The sequence below is a fragment of the Pangasianodon hypophthalmus genome, chromosome 29, assembly GCF_027358585.1.
Source record: "Pangasianodon hypophthalmus isolate fPanHyp1 chromosome 29, fPanHyp1.pri, whole genome shotgun sequence".
Classification (NCBI taxonomy): domain Eukaryota; kingdom Metazoa; phylum Chordata; class Actinopteri; order Siluriformes; family Pangasiidae; genus Pangasianodon; species Pangasianodon hypophthalmus.
Window position 1 is genome coordinate 8,414,510 of NC_069738.1, and position 24,239 is coordinate 8,438,748.

The 24,239-nt window shown below is 38.3% G+C and overlaps 2 protein-coding genes across 4 annotated transcripts in view; both read left to right on the forward strand.

Annotated features, from left to right (window-relative positions):
* The window catches only part of si:ch211-250g4.3 (A-kinase anchor protein 9), a gene marked incomplete at its 3' end in the record, with an annotated part of 19,435 nt that extends 18,835 nt beyond the window's left edge, over window positions 1-600 (forward strand). The window contains exon 4 of the mRNA XM_053231544.1: window positions 1-600. This exon is cut by the window's left edge and continues 16,790 nt beyond it. Coding sequence (XP_053087519.1) covers window positions 1-600 — 600 coding nt within the window.
* Window positions 596-24,037, forward strand: LOC117596733 (microtubule-actin cross-linking factor 1-like). 3 transcript variants are annotated; one of them, XM_053231557.1, is made up of 2 exons: window positions 596-7,869; window positions 8,746-24,037. In XM_053231557.1, exons 1-2 carry the CDS (start codon window positions 631-633, stop codon window positions 22,912-22,914), a joined length of 21,408 nt encoding a protein of 7,135 aa, XP_053087532.1. In that variant the 5' UTR covers window positions 596-630; the 3' UTR covers window positions 22,915-24,037. The 3 variants fall into 3 exon arrangements, with proteins under 3 accessions (XP_053087532.1, XP_053087533.1, XP_053087531.1); XM_053231558.1 differs by having other exon boundaries at window positions 596-2,613; window positions 3,490-24,037; XM_053231556.1 differs by having other exon boundaries at window positions 596-24,037.
* The last annotated feature ends 202 nt before the right edge of the window (window positions 24,038-24,239 follow it).

Below are 24,239 nucleotides of genomic sequence, written 5' to 3' on the forward strand. Positions count from 1 at the left end.
GTGGACTTGCAGAGAAGAGACGAGGAGCTGCAATTGCAAATCACAAGTCAAAGGAAAAAAGAGGACAGTGACCGAATGGCCATGGAAGAACAGAGAAGAGCACTGGAAAAAGAAGTTAGTAAGATCAACCAACAAAAAGAAGAGGCAGAAAAAGAAAGGGAAGACATACTGAAGAATTGGAAAGAACTTGACAGTCTCAAAGAGCAAATACTAAAAGAGGAGGACGAAATGGAGGAAATCAAAAACAAGATGTTAACAGACAAACTGCTACTTGACCAAAGGGAGACAGAAATGAATGAACAAAAGCAAATCATGGACGACAATTGGAAAGAAATAATGAGAAACAGAAGAGATCTGGATAAGATGAAAGTAGAATTTGAATTGCAGACAGAAGAAATGGAAAACACGGTGAGAGAGAAGATGAAGCAAGAGAGAGAGGAACTTGATCAGCTGATGACAGAAATAAGCACGCAGAAGCAAGATGTTGAAGAGCAAAAGTCTAAAAACAAGAATTTGAAAAATGAGCTAGAAGAAATGAAGGTGAAACTGAATGCGGAACAAGAAGTTATGACTCTTGAAAAGCAAGAGATACAGAATGAGAGAATAAGGTTTGACCAATCAAAGGCATCTATGCAGAGCGAAATGCAGGACATGAAGAATGCTTTGGAAAAAGCCAGGATGGACATGCAAAACCTGGATGAAATTAAAACAAGATTAGCACAGGAAAGAGAACAATGTAGGATCATTGTTGAAGACACAAATCAACAGAAGCATGCCTTGGAGAAGAGGGCTACTGAAATAGAAAAGCAAAAGCAAGACACTGAGACAAACAAAGCCCTTCTCGAAGAAGAAAAAGACGACCTTGAGAAGAAATGGGTGGACTTGCAGAGAAGAGACGAGGAGCTGCAATTGCAAATCACAAGTCAAAGGGAAAAAGAGGACAGTGACCGAATGGCCATGGAAGAACAGAGAAGAGCACTGGAAAAAGAAGTTAGTAAGATCAACCAACAAAAAGAAGAGGCAGAAAAAGAAAGGGAAGACATACTGAAGAATTGGAAAGAACTTGACAGTCTCAAAGAGCAAATACTAAAAGAGGAGGACGAAATGGAGGAAATCAAAAACAAGATGTTAACAGACAAACTGCTACTTGACCAAAGGGAGACAGAAATGAATGAACAAAAGCAAATCATGGATGACAATTGGAAAGAAATAATGAGAAACAGAAGAGATCTGGATAAGATGAAAGTAGAATTTGAATTGCAGACAGAAGAAATGGAAAACACGGTGAGAGAGAAGATGAAGCAAGAGAGAGAGGAACTTGATCAGCTGATGACAGAAATAAGCACGCAGAAGCAAGATGTTGAAGAGCAAAAGTCTAAAAACAACAATTTGAAAAATGAGCTAGAAGAAATGAAGGTGAAACTGAATGCGGAACAAGAAGTTATCACTCTTGAAAAGCAAGAGATACAGAATGAGAGAATAAGGTTTGACCAATCAAAGGCATCTATGCAGAGCGAAATGCAGGACATGAAGAATGCTTTGGAAAAAGCCAGGATGGACATGCAAAACCTGGATGAAATTAAAACAAGATTAGCACAGGAAAGAGAACAATGTAGGATCATTGTTGAAGACACAAATCAACAGAAGCATGCCTTGGAGAAGAGGGCTACTGAAATAGAAAAGCAAAAGCAAGACACTGAGACAAACAAAGCCCTTCTCGAAGAAGAAAAAGACGATCTTGAGAAGAAATGGGTGGACTTGCAGAGAAGAGATGAAGAGCTGCAGTTGCAAATCACAAGTCAAAGGGAAAAAGAGGACAGTGACCGAATGGCCATGGAAGAACAGAGAAGAGCACTGGAAAAAGAAGTTAGTAAGATCAACCAACAAAAAGAAGAGGCAGAAAAAGAAAGGGAAGACATACTGAAGAATTGGAAAGAACTTGACAGTCTCAAAGAGCAAATACTAAAAGAGATGGATGAAATGGAGGAAATGAAAAACAAGATGTTAACAGACAAACTGCTACTTGACAAAAGGGAGACAGAAATGAATGAACAAAAGCAAATCATGGACGACAATTGGAAAGAAATAATGAGAAACAGAAGAGATCTGGATAAGATGAAAGTAGAATTTGAATTGCAGACACAAGAAATGGAAAACATGGTGAGAGAGAAGATGAAGCAAGAGAGAGAGGAACTTGATCAGCTGATGACAGAAATAAGCATGCAGAAGCAAGATGTTGAAGAGCAAAAGTCTAAAAACAAGAATTTGAAAAATGAGCTAGAAGAAATGAAGGTGAAACTGAATGCGGAACAAGAAGTTATCACTCTTGAAAAGCAAGACATACAGAATGAGAGAATAAGGTTTGACCAATCAAAGGCATCTATGCAGAGCGAAATGCAGGACATGAAGAATGCTTTGGAAAAAGCCAGGATGGACATGCAAAACCTGGATGAAATTAAAACAAGATTAGCACAGGAAAGAGAACAATGTAGGATCATTGTTGGAGACACAAATCAACAGAAGCATGCCTTGGAGAAGAGGGCTACTGAAATAGAAAAGCAAAAGCAAGACACTGAGACAAACAAAGCCCTTCTCGAAGAAGAAAAAGACGATCTTGAGAAGAAATGGGTGGACTTGCAGAGAAGAGATGAGGAGCTGCAGTTGCAAATCACAAGTCAAAGGGAAAAAGAGGACAGTGACCGAATGGCCATGGAAGAACAGAGAAGAGCACTGGAAAAAGAAATTAGTAAGATCAACCAACAAAAAGAAGAGGCAGAAAAAGAAAGGGAAGACATACTGAAGAATTGGAAAGAACTTGACAGTCTCAAAGAGCAAATACTAAAAGAGAAGGACGAAATGGAGGAAATCAAAAACAAGATGTTAACAGACAAACTGCTACTTGACAAAAGGGAGACAGAAATGAATGAACAAAAGCAAATCATGGACGACAATTGGAAAGAAATAATGATAAACAGAGGAGATCTGGATAAGAGGAAAGTAGAATTTGAATTGCAGACACAAGAAATGGAAAACACGGTGAGAGAGAAGATGAAGCAAGAGAGAGAGGAACTTGATCAGCTGATGACAGAAATAAGCACGCAGAAGCAAGATGTTGAAGAGCAAAAGTCTAAAAACAAGAATTTGAAAAATGAGCTAGAAGAAATGAAGGTGAAACTGAATGCGGAACAAGAAGTTATCACTCTTGAAAAGCAAGAGATACAGAATGAGAGAATAAGGTTTGACCAATCAAAGGCATCTATGCAGAGCGAAATGCAGGACATGAAGAATGCTTTGGAAAAAGCCAGGATGGACATGCAAAACCTGGATGAAATTAAAACAAGATTAGCACAGGAAAGAGAACAATGTAGGATCATTGTTGAAGACACAAATCAACAGAAGCATGCCTTGGAGAAGAGGGCTACTGAAATAGAAAAGCAAAAGCAAGACACTGAGACAAACAAAGCCCTTCTCGAAGAAGAAAAAGACGACCTTGAGAAGAAATGGGTGGACTTGCAGAGAAGAGACGAGGAGCTGCAATTGCAAATCACAAGTCAAAGGGAAAAAGAGGACAGTGACCGAATGGCCATGGAAGAACAGAGAAGAGCACTGGAAAAAGAAGTTAGTAAGATCAACCAACAAAAAGAAGAGGCAGAAAAAGAAAGGGAAGACATACTGAAGAATTGGAAAGAACTTGACAGTCTCAAAGAGCAAATACTAAAAGAGGAGGACGAAATGGAGGAAATCAAAAACAAGATGTTAACAGACAAACTGCTACTTGACCAAAGGGAGACAGAAATGAATGAACAAAAGCAAATCATGGATGACAATTGGAAAGAAATAATGAGAAACAGAAGAGATCTGGATAAGATGAAAGTAGAATTTGAATTGCAGACAGAAGAAATGGAAAACACGGTGAGAGAGAAGATGAAGCAAGAGAGAGAGGAACTTGATCAGCTGATGACAGAAATAAGCACGCAGAAGCAAGATGTTGAAGAGCAAAAGTCTAAAAACAACAATTTGAAAAATGAGCTAGAAGAAATGAAGGTGAAACTGAATGCGGAACAAGAAGTTATCACTCTTGAAAAGCAAGAGATACAGAATGAGAGAATAAGGTTTGACCAATCAAAGGCATCTATGCAGAGCGAAATGCAGGACATGAAGAATGCTTTGGAAAAAGCCAGGATGGACATGCAAAACCTGGATGAAATTAAAACAAGATTAGCACAGGAAAGAGAACAATGTAGGATCATTGTTGAAGACACAAATCAACAGAAGCATGCCTTGGAGAAGAGGGCTACTGAAATAGAAAAGCAAAAGCAAGACACTGAGACAAACAAAGCCCTTCTCGAAGAAGAAAAAGACGATCTTGAGAAGAAATGGGTGGACTTGCAGAGAAGAGATGAAGAGCTGCAGTTGCAAATCACAAGTCAAAGGGAAAAAGAGGACAGTGACCGAATGGCCATGGAAGAACAGAGAAGAGCACTGGAAAAAGAAGTTAGTAAGATCAACCAACAAAAAGAAGAGGCAGAAAAAGAAAGGGAAGACATACTGAAGAATTGGAAAGAACTTGACAGTCTCAAAGAGCAAATACTAAAAGAGATGGATGAAATGGAGGAAATCAAAAACAAGATGTTAACAGACAAACTGCTACTTGACAAAAGGGAGACAGAAATGAATGAACAAAAGCAAATCATGGACGACAATTGGAAAGAAATAATGAGAAACAGAAGAGATCTGGATAAGATGAAAGTAGAATTTGAATTGCAGACACAAGAAATGGAAAACATGGTGAGAGAGAAGATGAAGCAAGAGAGAGAGGAACTTGATCAGCTGATGACAGAAATAAGCATGCAGAAGCAAGATGTTGAAGAGCAAAAGTCTAAAAACAAGAATTTGAAAAATGAGCTAGAAGAAATGAAGGTGAAACTGAATGCGGAACAAGAAGTTATCACTCTTGAAAAGCAAGACATACAGAATGAGAGAATAAGGTTTGACCAATCAAAGGCATCTATGCAGAGCGAAATGCAGGACATGAAGAATGCTTTGGAAAAAGCCAGGATGGACATGCAAAACCTGGATGAAATTAAAACAAGATTAGCACAGGAAAGAGAACAATGTAGGATCATTGTTGGAGACACAAATCAACAGAAGCATGCCTTGGAGAAGAGGGCTACTGAAATAGAAAAGCAAAAGCAAGACACTGAGACAAACAAAGCCCTTCTCGAAGAAGAAAAAGACGATCTTGAGAAGAAATGGGTGGACTTGCAGAGAAGAGATGAGGAGCTGCAGTTGCAAATCACAAGTCAAAGGGAAAAAGAGGACAGTGACCGAATGGCCATGGAAGAACAGAGAAGAGCACTGGAAAAAGAAATTAGTAAGATCAACCAACAAAAAGAAGAGGCAGAAAAAGAAAGGGAAGACATACTGAAGAATTGGAAAGAACTTGACAGTCTCAAAGAGCAAATACTAAAAGAGAAGGACGAAATGGAGGAAATCAAAAACAAGATGTTAACAGACAAACTGCTACTTGACAAAAGGGAGACAGAAATGAATGAACAAAAGCAAATCATGGACGACAATTGGAAAGAAATAATGATAAACAGAGGAGATCTGGATAAGAGGAAAGTAGAATTTGAATTGCAGACACAAGAAATGGAAAACACGGTGAGAGAGAAGATGAAGCAAGAGAGAGAGGAACTTGATCAGCTGATGACAGAAATAAGCACGCAGAAGCAAGATGTTGAAGAGCAAAAGTCTAAAAACAAGAATTTGAAAAATGAGCTAGAAGAAATGAAGGTGAAACTGAATGCGGAACAAGAAGTTATCACTCTTGAAAAGCAAGAGATACAGAATGAGAGAATAAGGTTTGACCAATCAAAGGCATCTATGCAGAGCGAAATGCAGGACATGAAGAATGCTTTGGAAAAAGCCAGGATGGACATGCAAAACCTGGATGAAATTAAAACAAGATTAGCACAGGAAAGAGAACAATGTAGGATCATCGTTGAAGACACAAATCAACAGAAGCATGCCTTGGAGAAGAGGGCTACTGAAATAGAAAAGCAAAAGCAAGACACTGAGACAAACAAAGCCCTTCTCGAAGAAGAAAAAGACGATCTTGAGAAGAAATGGGTGGACTTGCAGAGAAGAGATGAGGAGCTGCAATTGCAAATCACAAGTCAAAGGGAAAAAGAGGACAGTGACCGAATGGCCATGGAAGAACAGAGAAGAGCACTGGAAAAAGAAGTTAGTAAGATCAACCAACAAAAAGAAGAGGCAGAAAAAGAAAGGGAAGACATACTGAAGAATTGGAAAGAACTTGACAGTCTCAAAGAGCAAATACTAAAAGAGAAGGACGAAATGGAGGAAATCAAAAACAAGATGTTAACAGACAAACTGCTACTTGACAAAAGGGAGACAGAAATGAATGAACAAAAGCAAATCATGGACGACAATTGGAAAGAAATAATGAGAAACAGAAGAGATCTGGATAAGATGAAAGTAGAATTTGAATTGCAGACACAAGAAATGGAAAACACGGTGAGAGAGAAGATGAAGCAAGAGAGAGAGGAACTTGATCAGCTGATGACAGAAATAAGCACGCAGAAGCAAGATGTTGAAGAGCAAAAGTCTAAAAACAAGAATTTGAAAAATGAGCTAGAAGAAATGAAGGTGAAACTGAATGCGGAACAAGAAGTTATCACTCTTGAAAAGCAAGAGATACAGAATGAGAGAATAAGGTTTGACCAATCAAAGGCATCTATGCAGAGCGAAATGCAGGACATGAAGAATGCTTTGGAAAAAGCCAGGATGGACATGCAAAACCTGGATGAAATTAAAACAAGATTAGCACAGGAAAGAGAACAATGTAGGATCATTGTTGAAGACACAAATCAACAGAAGCATGCCTTGGAGAAGAGGGCTACTGAAATAGAAAAGCAAAAGCAAGACACTGAGACAAACAAAGCCCTTCTCGAAGAAGAAAAAGACGACCTTGAGAAGAAATGGGTGGACTTGCAGAGAAGAGACGAGGAGCTGCAATTGCAAATCACAAGTCAAAGGAAAAAAGAGGACAGTGACCGAATGGCCATGGAAGAACAGAGAAGAGCACTGGAAAAAGAAGTTAGTAAGATCAACCAACAAAAAGAAGAGGCAGAAAAAGAAAGGGAAGACATACTGAAGAATTGGAAAGAACTTGACAGTCTCAAAGAGCAAATACTAAAAGAGAAGGACGAAATGGAGGAAATCAAAAACAAGATGTTAACAGACAAACTGCTACTTGACAAAAGGGAGACAGAAATGAATGAACAAAAGCAAATCATGGACGACAATTGGAAAGAAATAATGAGAAACAGAAGAGATCTGGATAAGATGAAAGTAGAATTTGAATTGCAGACACAAGAAATGGAAAACACGGTGAGAGAGAAGATGAAGCAAGAGAGAGAGGAACTTGATCAGCTGATGACAGAAATAAGCACGCAGAAGCAAGATGTTGAAGAGCAAAAGTCTAAAAACAAGAATTTGAAAAATGAGCTAGAAGAAATGAAGGTGAAACTGAATGCGGAACAAGAAGTTATCACTCTTGAAAAGCAAGAGATACAGAATGAGAGAATAAGGTTTGACCAATCAAAGGCATCTATGCAGAGCGAAATGCAGGACATGAAGAATGCTTTGGAAAAAGCCAGGATGGACATGCAAAACCTGGATGAAATTAAAACAAGATTAGCACAGGAAAGAGAACAATGTAGGATCATTGTTGAAGACACAAATCAACAGAAGCATGCCTTGGAGAAGAGGGCTACTGAAATAGAAAAGCAAAAGCAAGACACTGAGACAAACAAAGCCCTTCTCGAAGAAGAAAAAGACGATCTTGAGAAGAAATGGGTGGACTTGCAGAGAAGAGATGAGGAGCTACAGTTGCAAATCACAAGTCAAAGGGAAAAAGAGGACAGTGACCGAATGTCCATGGAAGAACAGAGAAGAGCACTGGAAAAAGAAGTTAGTAACATCAACCAACAAAAAGAAGAGGCAGAAAAAGAAAGGGAAGACATACTGAAGAATTGGAAAGAACTTGACAGTCTCAAAGAGCAAATACTAAAAGAGAAGGACGAAATGGAGGAAATCAAAAACAAGATGTTAACAGACAAACTGCTACTTGACAAAAGGGAGACAGAAATGAATGAACAAAAGCAAATCATGGACGACAATTGGAAAGAAATAATGAGAAACAGAAGAGATCTGGATAAGATGAAAGTAGAATTTGAATTGCAGACACAAGAAATGGAAAACACGGTGAGAGAGAAGATGAAGCAAGAGAGAGAGGAACTTGATCAGCTGATGACAGAAATAAGCACGCAGAAGCAAGATGTTGAAGAGCAAAAGTCTAAAAACAAGAATTTGAAAAATGAGCTAGAAGAAATGAAGGTGAAACTGAATGCGGAACAAGAAGTTATCACTCTTGAAAAGCAAGAGATACAGAATGAGAGAATAAGGTTTGACCAATCAAAGGCATCTATGCAGAGCGAAATGCAGGACATGAAGAATGCTTTGGAAAAAGCCAGGATGGACATGCAAAACCTGGATGAAATTAAAACAAGATTAGCACAGGAAAGAGAACAATGTAGGATCATTGTTGAAGACACAAATCAACAGAAGCATGCCTTGGAGAAGAGGGCTACTGAAATAGAAAAGCAAAAGCAAGACACTGAGACAAACAAAGCCCTTCTCGAAGAAGAAAAAGACGACCTTGAGAAGAAATGGGTGGACTTGCAGAGAAGAGACGAGGAGCTGCAATTGCAAATCACAAGTCAAAGGGAAAAAGAGGACAGTGACCGAATGGCCATGGAAGAACAGAGAAGAGCACTGGAAAAAGAAATTAGTAAGATCAACCAACAAAAAGAAGAGGCAGAAAAAGAAAGGGAAGACATACTGAAGAATTGGAAAGAACTTGACAGTCTCAAAGAGCAAATACTAAAAGAGATGGATGAAATGGAGGAAATCAAAAACAAGATGTTAACAGACAAACTGCTACTTGACAAAAGGGAGACAGAAATGAATGAACAAAAGCAAATCATGGACGACAATTGGAAAGAAATAATGAGAAACAGAAGAGATCTGGATAAGAGGAAAGTAGAATTTGAATTGCAGATAGAAGAAATGGAAAACACGGTGAGAGAGAAGATGAAGCAAGAGAGAGAGGAACTTGATCAGCTGATGACAGAAATAAGCACGCAGAAGCAAGATGTTGAAGAGCAAAAGTCTAAAAACAAGAATTTGAAAAATGAGCTAGAAGAAATGAAGGTGAAACTGAATGCGGAACAAGAAGTTATCACTCTTGAAAAGCAAGAGATACAGAATGAGAGAATAAGGTTTGACCAATCAAAGGCATCTATGCAGAGCGAAATGCAGGACATGAAGAATGCTTTGGAAAAAGCCAGGATGGACATGCAAAACCTGGATGAAATTAAAACAAGATTAGCACAGGAAAGAGAACAATGTAGGATCATTGTTGAAGACACAAATCAACAGAAGCATGCCTTGGAGAAGAGGGCTACTGAAATAGAAAAGCAAAAGCAAGACACTGAGACAAACAAAGCCCTTCTCGAAGAAGAAAAAGACGACCTTGAGAAGAAATGGGTGGACTTGCAGAGAAGAGACGAGGAGCTGCAATTGCAAATCACAAGTCAAAGGAAAAAAGAGGACAGTGACCGAATGGCCATGGAAGAACAGAGAAGAGCACTGGAAAAAGAAGTTAGTAAGATCAACCAACAAAAAGAAGAGGCAGAAAAAGAAAGGGAAGACATACTGAAGAATTGGAAAGAACTTGACAGTCTCAAAGAGCAAATACTAAAAGAGAAGGACGAAATGGAGGAAATCAAAAACAAGATGTTAACAGACAAACTTCTACTTGACAAAAGGGAGACAGAAATGAATGAACAAAAGCAAATCATGGACGACAATTGGAAAGAAATAATGAGAAACAGAAGAGATCTGGATAAGATGAAAGTAGAATTTGAATTGCAGACACAAGAAATGGAAAACACGGTGAGAGAGAAGATGAAGCAAGAGAGAGAGGAACTTGATCAGCTGATGACAGAAATAAGCACGCAGAAGCAAGATGTTGAAGAGCAAAAGTCTAAAAACAAGAATTTGAAAAATGAGCTAGAAGAAATGAAGGTGAAACTGAATGCGGAACAAGAAGTTATCACTCTTGAAAAGCAAGAGATACAGAATGAGAGAATAAGGTTTGACCAATCAAAGGCATCTATGCAGAGCGAAATGCAGGACATGAAGAATGCTTTGGAAAAAGCCAGGATGGACATGCAAAACCTGGATGAAATTAAAACAAGATTAGCACAGGAAAGAGAACAATGTAGGATCATTGTTGAAGACACAAATCAACAGAAGCATGCCTTGGAGAAGAGGGCTACTGAAATAGAAAAGCAAAAGCAAGACACTGAGACAAACAAAGCCCTTCTCGAAGAAGAAAAAGACGATCTTGAGAAGAAATGGGTGGACTTGCAGAGAAGAGACGAGGAGCTGCAATTGCAAATCACAAGTCAAAGGGAAAAAGAGGACAGTGACCGAATGGCCATGGAAGAACAGAGAAGAGCACTGGAAAAAGAAGTTAGTAAGATCAACCAACAAAAAGAAGAGGCAGAAAAAGAAAGGGAAGACATACTGAAGAATTGGAAAGAACTTGACAGTCTCAAAGAGCAAATACTAAAAGAGACGGACGAAATGGAGGAAATCAAAAACAAGATGTTAACAGACAAACTGCTACTTGACCAAAGGGAGACAGAAATGAATGAACAAAAGCAAATCATGGACGACAATTGGAAAGAAATAATGAGAAACAGAAGAGATCTGGATAAGATGAAAGTAGAATTTGAATTGCAGACACAAGAAATGGAAAACACGGTGAGAGAGAAGATGAAGCAAGAGAGAGAGGAACTTGATCAGCTGATGACAGAAATAAGCACGCAGAAGCAAGATGTTGAAGAGCAAAAGTCTAAAAACAAGAATTTGAAAAATGAGCTAGAAGAAATGAAGGTGAAACTGAATGCGGAACAAGAAGTTATCACTCTTGAAAAGCAAGAGATACAGAATGAGAGAATAAGGTTTGACCAATCAAAGGCATCTATGCAGAGCGAAATGCAGGACATGAAGAATGCTTTGGAAAAAGCCAGGATGGACATGCAAAACCTGGATGAAATTAAAACAAGATTAGCACAGGAAAGAGAACAATGTAGGATCATTGTTGAAGACACAAATCAACAGAAGCATGCCTTGGAGAAGAGGGCTACTGAAATAGAAAAGCAAAAGCAAGACACTGAGACAAACAAAGCCCTTCTCGAAGAAGAAAAAGACGATCTTGAGAAGAAATGGGTGGACTTGCAGAGAAGAGATGAGGAGCTGCAATTGCAAATCACAAGTCAAAGGGAAAAAGAGGACAGTGACCGAATGGCCATGGAAGAACAGAGAAGAGCACTGGAAAAAGAAATTAGTAAGATCAACCAACAAAAAGAAGAGGCAGAAAAAGAAAGGGAAGACATACTGAAGAATTGGAAAGAACTTGACAGTCTCAAAGAGCAAATACTAAAAGAGATGGATGAAATGGAGGAAATCAAAAACAAGATGTTAACAGACAAACTGCTACTTGACAAAAGGGAGACAGAAATGAATGAACAAAAGCAAATCATGGACGACAATTGGAAAGAAATAATGAGAAACAGAAGAGATCTGGATAAGAGGAAAGTAGAATTTGAATTGCAGACACAAGAAATGGAAAACACGGTGAGAGAGAAGATGAAGCAAGAGAGAGAGGAACTTGATCAGCTGATGACAGAAATAAGCACGCAGAAGCAAGATGTTGAAGAGCAAAAGTCTAAAAACAAGAATTTGAAAAATGAGCTAGAAGAAATGAAGGTGAAACTGAATGCGGAACAAGAAGTTATCACTCTTGAAAAGCAAGAGATACAGAATGAGAGAATAAGGTTTGACCAATCAAAGGCATCTATGCAGAGCGAAATGCAGGACATGAAGAATGCTTTGGAAAAAGCCAGGATGGACATGCAAAACCTGGATGAAATTAAAACAAGATTAGCACAGGAAAGAGAACAATGTAGGATCATTGTTGAAGACACAAATCAACAGAAGCATGCCTTGGAGAAGAGGGCTACTGAAATAGAAAAGCAAAAGCAAGACACTGAGACAAACAAAGCCCTTCTCGAAGAAGAAAAAGACGATCTTGAGAAGAAATGGGTGGACTTGCAGAGAAGAGATGAGGAGCTGCAATTGCAAATCACAAGTCAAAGGGAAAAAGAGGACAGTGACCGAATGGCCATGGAAGAACAGAGAAGAGCACTGGAAAAAGAAATTAGTAAGATCAACCAACAAAAAGAAGAGGCAGAAAAAGAAAGGGAAGACATACTGAAGAATTGGAAAGAACTTGACAGTCTCAAAGAGCAAATACTAAAAGAGATGGATGAAATGGAGGAAATCAAAAACAAGATGCTAACAGACAAACTTCTACTTGACAAAAGGGAGACAGAAATGAATGAACAAAAGCAAATCATGGACGACAATTGGAAAGAAATAATGAGAAACAGAAGAGATCTGGATAAGAGGAAAGTAGAATTTGAATTGCAGATAGAAGAAATGGAAAACACGGTGAGAGAGAAGATGAAGCAAGAGAGAGAGGAACTTGATCAGCTGATGACAGAAATAAGCACGCAGAAGCAAGATGTTGAAGAGCAAAAGTCTAAAAACAAGAATTTGAAAAATGAGCTAGAAGAAATGAAGGTGAAACTGAATGCGGAACAAGAAGTTATCACTCTTGAAAAGCAAGAGATACAGAATGAGAGAATAAGGTTTGACCAATCAAAGGCATCTATGCAGAGCGAAATGCAGGACATGAAGAATGCTTTGGAAAAAGCCAGGATGGACATGCAAAACCTGGATGAAATTAAAACAAGATTAGCACAGGAAAGAGAACAATGTAGGATCATTGTTGAAGACACAAATCAACAGAAGCATGCCTTGGAGAAGAGGGCTACTGAAATAGAAAAGCAAAAGCAAGACACTGAGACAAACAAAGCCCTTCTCGAAGAAGAAAAAGACGATCTTGAGAAGAAATGGGTGGACTTGCAGAGAAGAGATGAGGAGCTGCAATTGCAAATCACAAGTCAAAGGGAAAAAGAGGACAGTGACCGAATGGCCATGGAAGAACAGAGAAGAGCACTGGAAAAAGAAATTAGTAAGATCAACCAACAAAAAGAAGAGGCAGAAAAAGAAAGGGAAGACATACTGAAGAATTGGAAAGAACTTGACAGTCTCAAAGAGCAAATACTAAAAGAGATGGATGAAATGGAGGAAATCAAAAACAAGATGCTAACAGACAAACTTCTACTTGACAAAAGGGAGACAGAAATGAATGAACAAAAGCAAATCATGGACGACAATTGGAAAGAAATAATGAGAAACAGAAGAGATCTGGATAAGAGGAAAGTAGAATTTGAATTGCAGATAGAAGAAATGGAAAACACGGTGAGAGAGAAGATGAAGCAAGAGAGAGAGGAACTTGATCAGCTGATGACAGAAATAAGCACGCAGAAGCAAGATGTTGAAGAGCAAAAGTCTAAAAACAAGAATTTGAAAAATGAGCTAGAAGAAATGAAGGTGAAACTGAATGCGGAACAAGAAGTTATCACTCTTGAAAAGCAAGAGATACAGAATGAGAGAATAAGGTTTGACCAATCAAAGGCATCTATGCAGAGCGAAATGCAGGACATGAAGAATGCTTTGGAAAAAGCCAGGATGGACATGCAAAACCTGGATGAAATTAAAACAAGATTAGCACAGGAAAGAGAACAATGTAGGATCATTGTTGAAGACACAAATCAACAGAAGCATGCCTTGGAGAAGAGGGCTACTGAAATAGAAAAGCAAAAGCAAGACACTGAGACAAACAAAGCCCTTCTCGAAGAAGAAAAAGACGACCTTGAGAAGAAATGGGTGGACTTGCAGAGAAGAGACGAGGAGCTGCAATTGCAAATCACAAGTCAAAGGGAAAAAGAGGACAGTGACCGAATGGCCATGGAAGAACAGAGAAGAGCACTGGAAAAAGAAGTTAGTAAGATCAACCAACAAAAAGAAGAGGCAGAAAAAGAAAGGGAAGACATACTGAAGAATTGGAAAGAACTTGACAGTCTCAAAGAGCAAATACTAAAAGAGAAGGACGAAATGGAGGAAATCAAAAACAAGATGTTAACAGACAAACTGCTACTTGACAAAAGGGAGACAGAAATGAATGAACAAAAGCAAATCATGGACGACAATTGGAAAGAAATAATGAGAAACAGAAGAGATCTGGATAAGATGAAAGTAGAATTTGAATTGCAGACACAAGAAATGGAAAACACGGTGAGAGAGAAGATGAAGCAAGAGAGAGAGGAACTTGATCAGCTGATGACAGAAATAAGCACGCAGAAGCAAGATGTTGAAGAGCAAAAGTCTAAAAACAAGAATTTGAAAAATGAGCTAGAAGAAATGAAGGTGAAACTGAATGTGGAACAAGAAGTTATCACTCTTGAAAAGCAAGAGATACAGAATGAGAGAATAAGGTTTGACCAATCAAAGGCATCTATGCAGAGCGAAATGCAGGACATGAAGAATGCTTTGGAAAAAGCCAGGATGGACATGCAAAACCTGGATGAAATTAAAACAAGGTTAGCACAGGAAAGAGAACAATGTAGGATCATTGTTGAAGACACAAATCAACAGAAGCATGCCTTGCAGAAGAGGGCTACTGAAATAGAAAAGCAAAAGCAAGACACTGAGACAAACAAAGCCCTTCTCGAAGAAGAAAAAGACGATCTTGAGAAGAAATGGGTGGACTTGCAGAGAAGAGATGAGGAGCTGCAATTGCAAATCACAAGTCAAAGGGAAAAAGAGGACAGTGACCGAATGGCCATGGAAGAACAGAGAAGAGCACTGGAAAAAGAAGTTAGTAAGATCAACCAACAAAAAGAAGAGGCAGAAAAAGAAAGGGAAGACATACTGAAGAATTGGAAAGAACTTGACAGTCTCAAAGAGCAAATACTAAAAGAGAAGGACGAAATGGAGGAAATCAAAAACAAGATGTTAACAGACAAACTGCTACTTGACAAAAGGGAGACAGAAATGAATGAACAAAAGCAAATCATGGACGACAATTGGAAAGAAATAATGAGAAACAGAAGAGATCTGGATAAGATGAAAGTAGAATTTGAATTGCAGATAGAAGAAATGGAAAACACGGTCAGAGAGAAGATGAAGCAAGAGAGAGAGGAACTTGATCAGCTGATGACAGAAATAAGCACGCAGAAGCAAGATGTTGAAGAGCAAAAGTCTAAAAACAAGAATTTGAAAAATGAGCTAGAAGAAATGAAGGTGAAACTGAATGCGGAACAAGAAGTTATCACTCTTGAAAAGCAAGAGATACAGAATGAGAGAATAAGGTTTGACCAATCAAAGGCATCTATGCAGAGCGAAATGCAGGACATGAAGAATGCTTTGGAAAAAGCCAGGATGGACATGCAAAACCTGGATGAAATTAAAACAAGATTAGCACAGGAAAGAGAACAATGTAGGATCATTGTTGAAGACACAAATCAACAGAAGCATGCCTTGGAGAAGAGGGCTACTGAAATAGAAAAGCAAAAGCAAGACACTGAGACAAACAAAGCCCTTCTCGAAGAAGAAAAAGACGACCTTGAGAAGAAATGGGTGGACTTGCAGAGAAGAGACGAGGAGCTGCAATTGCAAATCACAAGTCAAAGGGAAAAAGAGGACAGTGACCGAATGGCCATGGAAGAACAGAGAAGAGCACTGGAAAAAGAAGTTAGTAAGATCAACCAACAAAAAGAAGAGGCAGAAAAAGAAAGGGAAGACATACTGAAGAATTGGAAAGAACTTGACAGTCTCAAAGAGCAAATACTAAAAGAGAAGGACGAAATGGAGGAAATCAAAAACAAGATGTTAACAGACAAACTGCTACTTGACCAAAGGGAGACAGAAATGAATGAACAAAAGCAAATCATGGACGACAATTGGAAAGAAATAATGAGAAACAGAAGAGATCTGGATAAGAGGAAAGTAGAATTTGAATTGCAGATAGAAGAAATGGAAAACACGGTGAGAGAGAAGATGAAGCAAGAGAGAGAGGAACTTGATCAGCTGATGACAGAAATAAGCACGCAGAAGCAAGATGTTGAAGAGCAAAAGTCTAAAAACAAGAATTTGAAAAATGAGCTAGAAGAAATGAAGGTGAAACTGAATGCGGAACAAGAAGTTATCACTCTTGAAAAGCAAGAGATACAGAATGAGAGAATAAGGTTTGACCAATCAAAGGCATCTATGCAGAGTGAAATGCAGGACATGAAGAATGCTTTGGAAAAAGCCAGGATGGACATGCAAAACCTGGATGAAATTAAAACAAGATTAGCACAGGAAAGAGAACAATGTAGGATCATTGTTGAAGACACAAATCAACAGAAGCATGCCTTGGAGAAGAGGGCTACTGAAATAGAAAAGCAAAAGCAAGACACTGAGACAAACAAAGCCCTTCTCGAAGAAGAAAAAGACGATCTTGAGAAGAAATGGGTGGACTTGCAGAGAAGAGATGAGGAGCTGCAATTGCAAATCACAAGTCAAAGGGAAAAAGAGGACAGTGACCGAATGGCCATGGAAGAACAGAGAAGAGCACTGGAAAAAGAAATTAGTAACATCAACCAACACAAAGAAGAAGCAGAAAAAGAAAGGGAAGACATACTGAAGAATTGGAAAGAACTTGACAGTCTCAAAGAGCAAATACTAAAAGAGAAGGACGAAATGGAGGAAATCAAAAACAAGATGTTAACAGACAAACTGCTACTTGACAAAAGGGAGACAGAAATGAATGAACAAAAGCAAATCATGGACAACAATTGGAAAGAAATAATGAGAAACAGAAGAGATCTGGATAAGATGAAAGTAGAATTTGAATTGCAGATAGAAGAAATGGAAAACATGGTGAGAGAGAAGATGAAGCAAGAGAGAGAGGAACTTGATCAGCTGATGACAGAAATAAGCACGCAGAAGCAAGATGTTGAAGAGCAAAAGTCTAAAAACAAGAATTTGAAAAATGAGCTAGAAGAAATGAAGGTGAAACTGAATGCGGAACAAGAAGTTATCACTCTTGAAAAGCAAGAGATACAGAATGAGAGAATAAGGTTTGACCAATCAAAGGCATCTATGCAGAGCGAAATGCAGGACATGAAGAATGCTTTGGAAAAAGCCAGGATGGACATGCAAAACCTGGATGAAATTAAAACAAGATTAGCACAGGAAAGAGAACAATGTAGGATCATTGTTGAAGACACAAATCAACAGAAGCATGCCTTGGAGAAGAGGGCTACTGAAATAGAAAAGCAAAAGCAAGACACTGAGACAAACAAAGCCCTTCTCGAAGAAGAAAAAGACGACCTTGAGAAGAAATGGGTGGACTTGCAGAGAAGAGACGAGGAGCTGCAATTGCAAATCACAAGTCAAAGGGAAAAAGAGGACAGTGACCGAATGGCCATGGAAGAACAGAGAAGAGCACTGGAAAAAGAAGTTAGTAAGATCAACCAACAAAAAGAAGAGGCAGAAAAAGAAAGGGAAGACATACTGAAGAATTGGAAAGAACTTGACAGTCTCAAAGAGCAAATACTAAAAGAGAAGGACGAAATGGAGGAAATCAAAAACAAGATGTTAACAGACAAACTGCTACTTGACAAAAGGGAGACAGAAATGAATGAACAAAAGCAAATCATGGACGACAATTGGAAAGAAATAATGAGAAACAGAAGAGATCTGGATAAGATGAAAGTAGAATTTGAATTGCAGATAGAAGAAATGGAAAACACGGTGAGAGAGAAGATGAAGCAAGAGAGAGAGGAACTTGATCAGCTGATGACAGAAATAAGCACGCAGAAGCAAGATGTTGAAGAGCAAAAGTCTAAAAACAAGAATTTGAAAAATGAGCTAGAAGAAATGAAGGTGAAACTGAATGCGGAACAAGAAGTTATCACTCTTGAAAAGCAAGAGATACAGAATGAGAGAATAAGGTTTGACCAATCAAAGGCATCTATGCAGAGTGAAATGCAGGACATGAAGAATGCTTTGGAAAAAGCCAGGATGGACATGCAAAACCTGGATGAAATTAAAACAAGATTAGCACAGGAAAGAGAACAATGTAGGATCATTGTTGAAGACACAAATCAACAGAAGCATGCCTTGGAGAAGAGGGCTACTGAAATAGAAAAGCAAAAGCAAGACACTGAGACAAACAAAGCCCTTCTCGAAGAAGAAAAAGACGATCTTGAGAAGAAATGGGTGGACTTGCAGAGAAGAGATGAGGAGCTGCAATTGCAAATCACAAGTCAAAGGGAAAAAGAGGACAGTGACCGAATGGCCATGGAAGAACAGAGAAGAGCACTGGAAAAAGAAATTAGTAACATCAACCAACACAAAGAAGAAGCAGAAAAAGAAAGGGAAGACATACTGAAGAATTGGAAAGAACTTGACAATCTCAAAGAGCAAATACTAAAAGAGAAGGACGAAATGGAGGAAATCAAAAACAAGATGTTAACAGACAAACTGCTACTTGACAAAAGGGAGACAGAAATGAATGAACAAAAGCAAATCATGGACAACAATTGGAAAGAAATAATGAGAAACAGAAGAGATCTGGATAAGATGAAAGTAGAATTTGAATTGCAGATAGAAGAAATGGAAAACATGGTGAGAGAGAAGATGAAGCAAGAGAGAGAGGAACTTGATCAGCTGATGACAGAAATAAGCACGCAGAAGCAAGATGTTGAAGAGCAAAAGTCTAAAAACAAGAATTTGAAAAATGAGCTAGAAGAAATGAAGGTGAAACTGAATGCGGAACAAGAAGTTATCACTCTTGAAAAGCAAGAGATACAGAATGAGAGAATAAGGTTTGACCAATCAAAGGCATCTATGCAGAGCGAAATGCAGGACATGAAGAATGCTTTGGAAAAAGCCATGAATAAAGTACACAATCAGACACAGACAAGTGAAAATGGCATACTACTAACAGACAAAGTACTAGCAGCTTCAACAAAAGAAAAAGTTGAACCTGCTTTTGCAAAAGAACTTGAGAGAAATGAAACTGATATCCTTGTAGAAACGCTCAAAATGGAGAGAGAGAAAATTGAAATGACAAAGGCTATACTGCAGAGCAATCAGACAGAGATAGAGCGAGAGAGAACTGAACTACAGCAATTTAAAGTAGCAGTAGAAAGGCAACAGGAAGAGATATACACACAGAAACAAAATATTGATAATGAGAAGACAGAATTAGAAGTATTGAAGAAGAAAATGAAAAGTATGCAGGAGGAGGCACTGAAAACACAGGAGAAGGCAGAGGAAATGAAACTGCTTATTCAAACACAGCAGGTTAAACTGGAAATCATCTCAGATGAGATTAAGCAGAAAAGACATGAACTGGATATGATAACCATGGAGATACAAGGAGAAAAAAGTAAGAGAGATGAGACAAAAAACTATGATGTGGATCAATTCAATATTACACAAGAAAAAGATGGAACTTTACAGCATGCAGTGCTTGAGGAAGAGCAATCTGTAGATGAAGAGGCTGAATTGAGAATGAAAAAGGCAGAGGAAAACATAGCTGGAGCAAGACATGATAATCACGAAATAAAAAAATTAATGGAATCATTAAGAATAGAGAAAGACAAAGTGGAGCAGATTAAGGCTGAACTTTCAGAAAAACAAAAAGAAATTGAAAACATACAAGCCCTGACACAGAAACAAAGGGATGAGTTTGAACTGGCAAAATGTGAAGCACAACAACAAATACAGCATATGGAGAATATTTTAGAAGACTCTAAGAAAGACAATAACAGGACAAAAGACATGATAAATCAACTTCAAGCTGAAAAGATAATCACAGAGGTCCATCTTGAAGAAGCCAAAAGAATGACCCAGAACCTGGAACTAATGAATGACAATTTGAAGACACAGAAACAAGAACTAGAGTACAACAATCAGTTGTTTGAAAGGCAGAAAAAAGAATTGGAAATAAAACTACAAGACTTGCGGAAGGAAGCTGATGAAATGGGTGTTCAGTTGAAAAAGCACGAAGAAAAGGACAAGACAGAGAGACTGGGAAAACAAAAAAAGGAAGATACTCTGGAAGAGCTAAAGAATGAATTAATGAGACAGAGTGAGGAAATTGCTAAAGAAAATAGAAATTTGAGTGTGGGGAAAAGTAAACTTGATCAGGAGAGGAACGAATTACATAAAGAAAAGCAATATATTGATGACATGTTGAAGGCTTCAAGAAGGGAGTTGGAAGAGGCACGTGATGAAATTGAAACACAGCGACACCAAATAGATGAACACATCAGAGCAACTATTAAAGATGAGAGAGATGAGCTTGAAAATCTGAGGACTCACTTATTGAAAGAGAAGAATGATATTGAACATACAAAGAAAAATATGGCCATAGAGATGGAGCACATTGGCACAATTCGGATGCAGATGGACAGTGAAAAAGGAGAAATAGAAATTGAAAAACAGCAGATAAAGATCAAGGAGGATGACCTTAAACAGGTTGAGTCTGCACTACAAAGAAAGATAAACGATGTAGAGAAACTCATGGAAAAAACTAATAAAGAGAGGGAGATGCTAGAAATAGTCATCATGGAACAGCAAAAAGAAAAGGAGAGGATGAAGGTTATCACTGAAGACAATAGTAAAAAACAAAAATACCTTGAAGATGAATTAGAAAGGCAACAACAAAACCTAAAGAATGCAATGGATGATCTTACAACAGAGAAAAATGAAACGGCTCAAATGAAAGTGCAAATACAAAGGCAAAGAGATGACCTAGATAATATCCTAAAAAAACAGCAACAAGAATTTGAGATCAGGGAGGATAACATTCAAAGGGAAAAGGCATCTTTAGAGAAGATGAAAGCTGACTTGGCAAGGCTGGCCAAGGAAATGAATGCTGAGAAAGATGAGATGAGAATGAAGAGGGACAAACTTGAATGTTGGGAGGCAGAACTACTGAAGCAGAGAGTCGAGTCTGAGACAATGAAGAACACTCTTGAAACTGAAAAAGTTCAGCTTGAGAGAGCACGAGCTGACATACAACAGTGTCAATACGAGATGGAAAACATTTTGGGAGCCACCAAGAAAGAGAGGTACGCAATTGAGCAGTTGAAACATGAAACTGAAATGAGAAGCCTTGAAATTGAGCACATGCTGCATGAGAACCAGACGACAGGAAAGGGTGAATGGGATACATTAGAAAGTGAGTTACAACAAGAGAAAGACAGGGAGGTTCTTGAGCAGCTGAAGGCTGACACAGCAATACAGAGAGGAACTATGGAAAATGAAAAGAGCAAAATCAGACTAGGAGCAACTGAATGGAGAAAAAAGGAACTAGAGTTAACAGACCTTCAGGAACAGGGGGATGGCCTGGTAGACCTGGGAAGCATGGACATTAAGGAGAAGAACGAGCTTGAAACGAGAGAGACTGAACTAAGCCAGTGGCCACAAGATTTTGAAGACCTTTTAGAAGCCATTCTAGGGGAGAGTTATGAGATGGAAAGAAACATATCTGAAGTTGATGGAGGGAGAACTACATTCAATCAAAATGAGAATGAGGGCAAGGAGAAAACTAAAGAACTGAAGATAAAGAAAAGTCATACAGAAAGTGACAGAACTGATTTAGAGGGGACAGATCATATTCTAATAACAATCAAAACAGACGCTCAAACTCAAACCTATATGGAGGACATGGAGGAAATGTTTGGCAGAGGAGCTGTGCAAGTAGAGCAAGACATTTGTCAAGAAATTGTCAGTAAACTACAAAGTGAAAAGATAGGAATGAAAAGTAATGGTATGGAGCAGATTACGTTAGAAAGCCAGAGGCTGAGAGATGAAGCAGACTGGTTAACACAAATTTGTCAAAGCAGAAGACAAGAATTGCAGCAAATAGAAGAGGTTATACAAAAACAAAGTGAGAAAATGAGAAGAAATGAGAAGATACAAGAGATCAATGTCAGACAAACATACAAAGAGAAGGCACAAGACAAATGCACACAGTGTAAACTGGAAAAACAAATGAAAGACACAGAAACCATGACAGAGCTTAATACTGATGCCAAAGTCATTGAGAAAAAGACAGCTCTCACTCAGAGGGATGCTCTGAGTGACAAAGACGTAATTAAAGAAATAGGTAGTACAATAGAGAACATGGAGAAAGAACTAGAGAAAAGAGTACAAGAAATTCAGACAAATGAAATAAAGAGAGTTGGGCTACAGAAAGAGAAAATCGAGCTGGAACTGATGAATGCTGTGCTTCATCATGAAAGAGAGACAGAGAGGCAGAAAGTCATGGAGAAGGAAAAACAAATCATTCTATTAAAGGAGTGTATACTGATAGAGATTAGCCAACTAAAGAGCAAGAGAAAAGATACAAACACCAAATACCTACAAAAGATGGAGCAGCTCATCACTGAAACAGCCACAATTAAGGACAGAATCAGGCATGTGACAGACAAAGCTGTACAAACAGTGATGGAGGAGAGACAAGAGGGGCAGACAAGAGAAGAGGAGGTGTGGGGTTATCAACACGTGGAGGGAATTCAGACAGAAGGACCATTGGATCATGCCAGCGCTTCTCTCCATGTGCTGACTGATGATGGGAATGAGAGACTAAGTAGAGAGGCTCCAAGGGAACCACTAACTACAAATGTATTACAAAGACGGCGGCTACTGCAATGGATCAGACAATGCTGCTGCTGTTGTCTGAAACTAAGCAAGAGGAACAAAGCTAACAAAGCATTTTAGATTCTTGAAGCCAAACAAGCATTGTTTCCACAAACAATATACATTAAAATCTGAACAAGACTTTTTTTTTTCTAAATGAAGCCTTCTACAAATTTACTTACACATTATGTTGGCTTCAGTTGTGGTATGAAACTACTATGGTACTTGTTACAGAAGCCAAATGGAGTGATATTGCACAACTTAGTATACAGCTGATACTTTTTTCACTGAATGTGAGACAACTGCATCATACTTATTGATATTATCATTACTCATTAAATAATTATATTAATTGTATTGTAATTATCATCCATTTATTATTTTCATTGATAAATTGACTACTGATCAATTTTCAATATTGCATGTGTGTATGTGCCTGAAACTCTTAGGCATTTCATTTATATAAACCAATCTGGTACAAATATTCAACTAATCTACATTGCTATTTGTACTAGCTTTTGATGTTGATTTGATGTATTTTAATAACACAATACTGGAATAGTTAAAAACTTTTGGCTCCCTGTGTGACAAGGCTGAAGGTAAAACGCACAGATCCTTTATATCATCACATATCATCATATACCCGTATATGATGTGCTTGTAAAAACATGAAGGATTCAGGTGCTGGCGCCCTCTTAGGTGGTGCTGTCACCAAGAACCTAATTTTTATAATTAAATTGGAAATACAGCAGGATCTCCCTCACTCCCCCATGATTTCATCTTGTGGCAAAATCAAGCACCTCGCATGTTCAGAGAGCATGTTCAAGTGTTTGAGGATGTTACACAGCCAGTAGCTTGGAAATGGTGTTGGCTGCATGGTCATCGGAGGAGGACTGTGCTAGGCTTCACTAGTCCAAACTGTCATTGTCTGGTGATGAGGGAAAGACCTCTGACTATAACTTGAAAGAATCTGAATCATGATTCCCTAAAAGCATGCAGTCTCTACAGTCACGACTTTAGAGTGGATTATGGACGATGTTACTTACCTTAACTTACCTTAAAAACCAGGGAGCTGTGAAACATTAATTAGTTTACCAGATTAAAACATAGGAATTGATTGACATAGAAACGAGTTAACATTAGTTATGTACGCAACTACATACAGTATATTGGAATAAATGTAACCTAATTTTGAATTCATAAATGGCTCTTTGTTATTTGTTGAGAGTGTCAATAATTATTATTTAAGAGCTGCTGATTAGTGAGAAATTTTCCAGAGTTAATAAATACAAATTACTTACCAAAACATGGTATAAGGCTTATAATATAAAGTCAAGGAATAAAAATGCAGCAATTCTGACATGAGCACATAATTCTATGCTTGATAGTTGAGTGAATATCCTCCT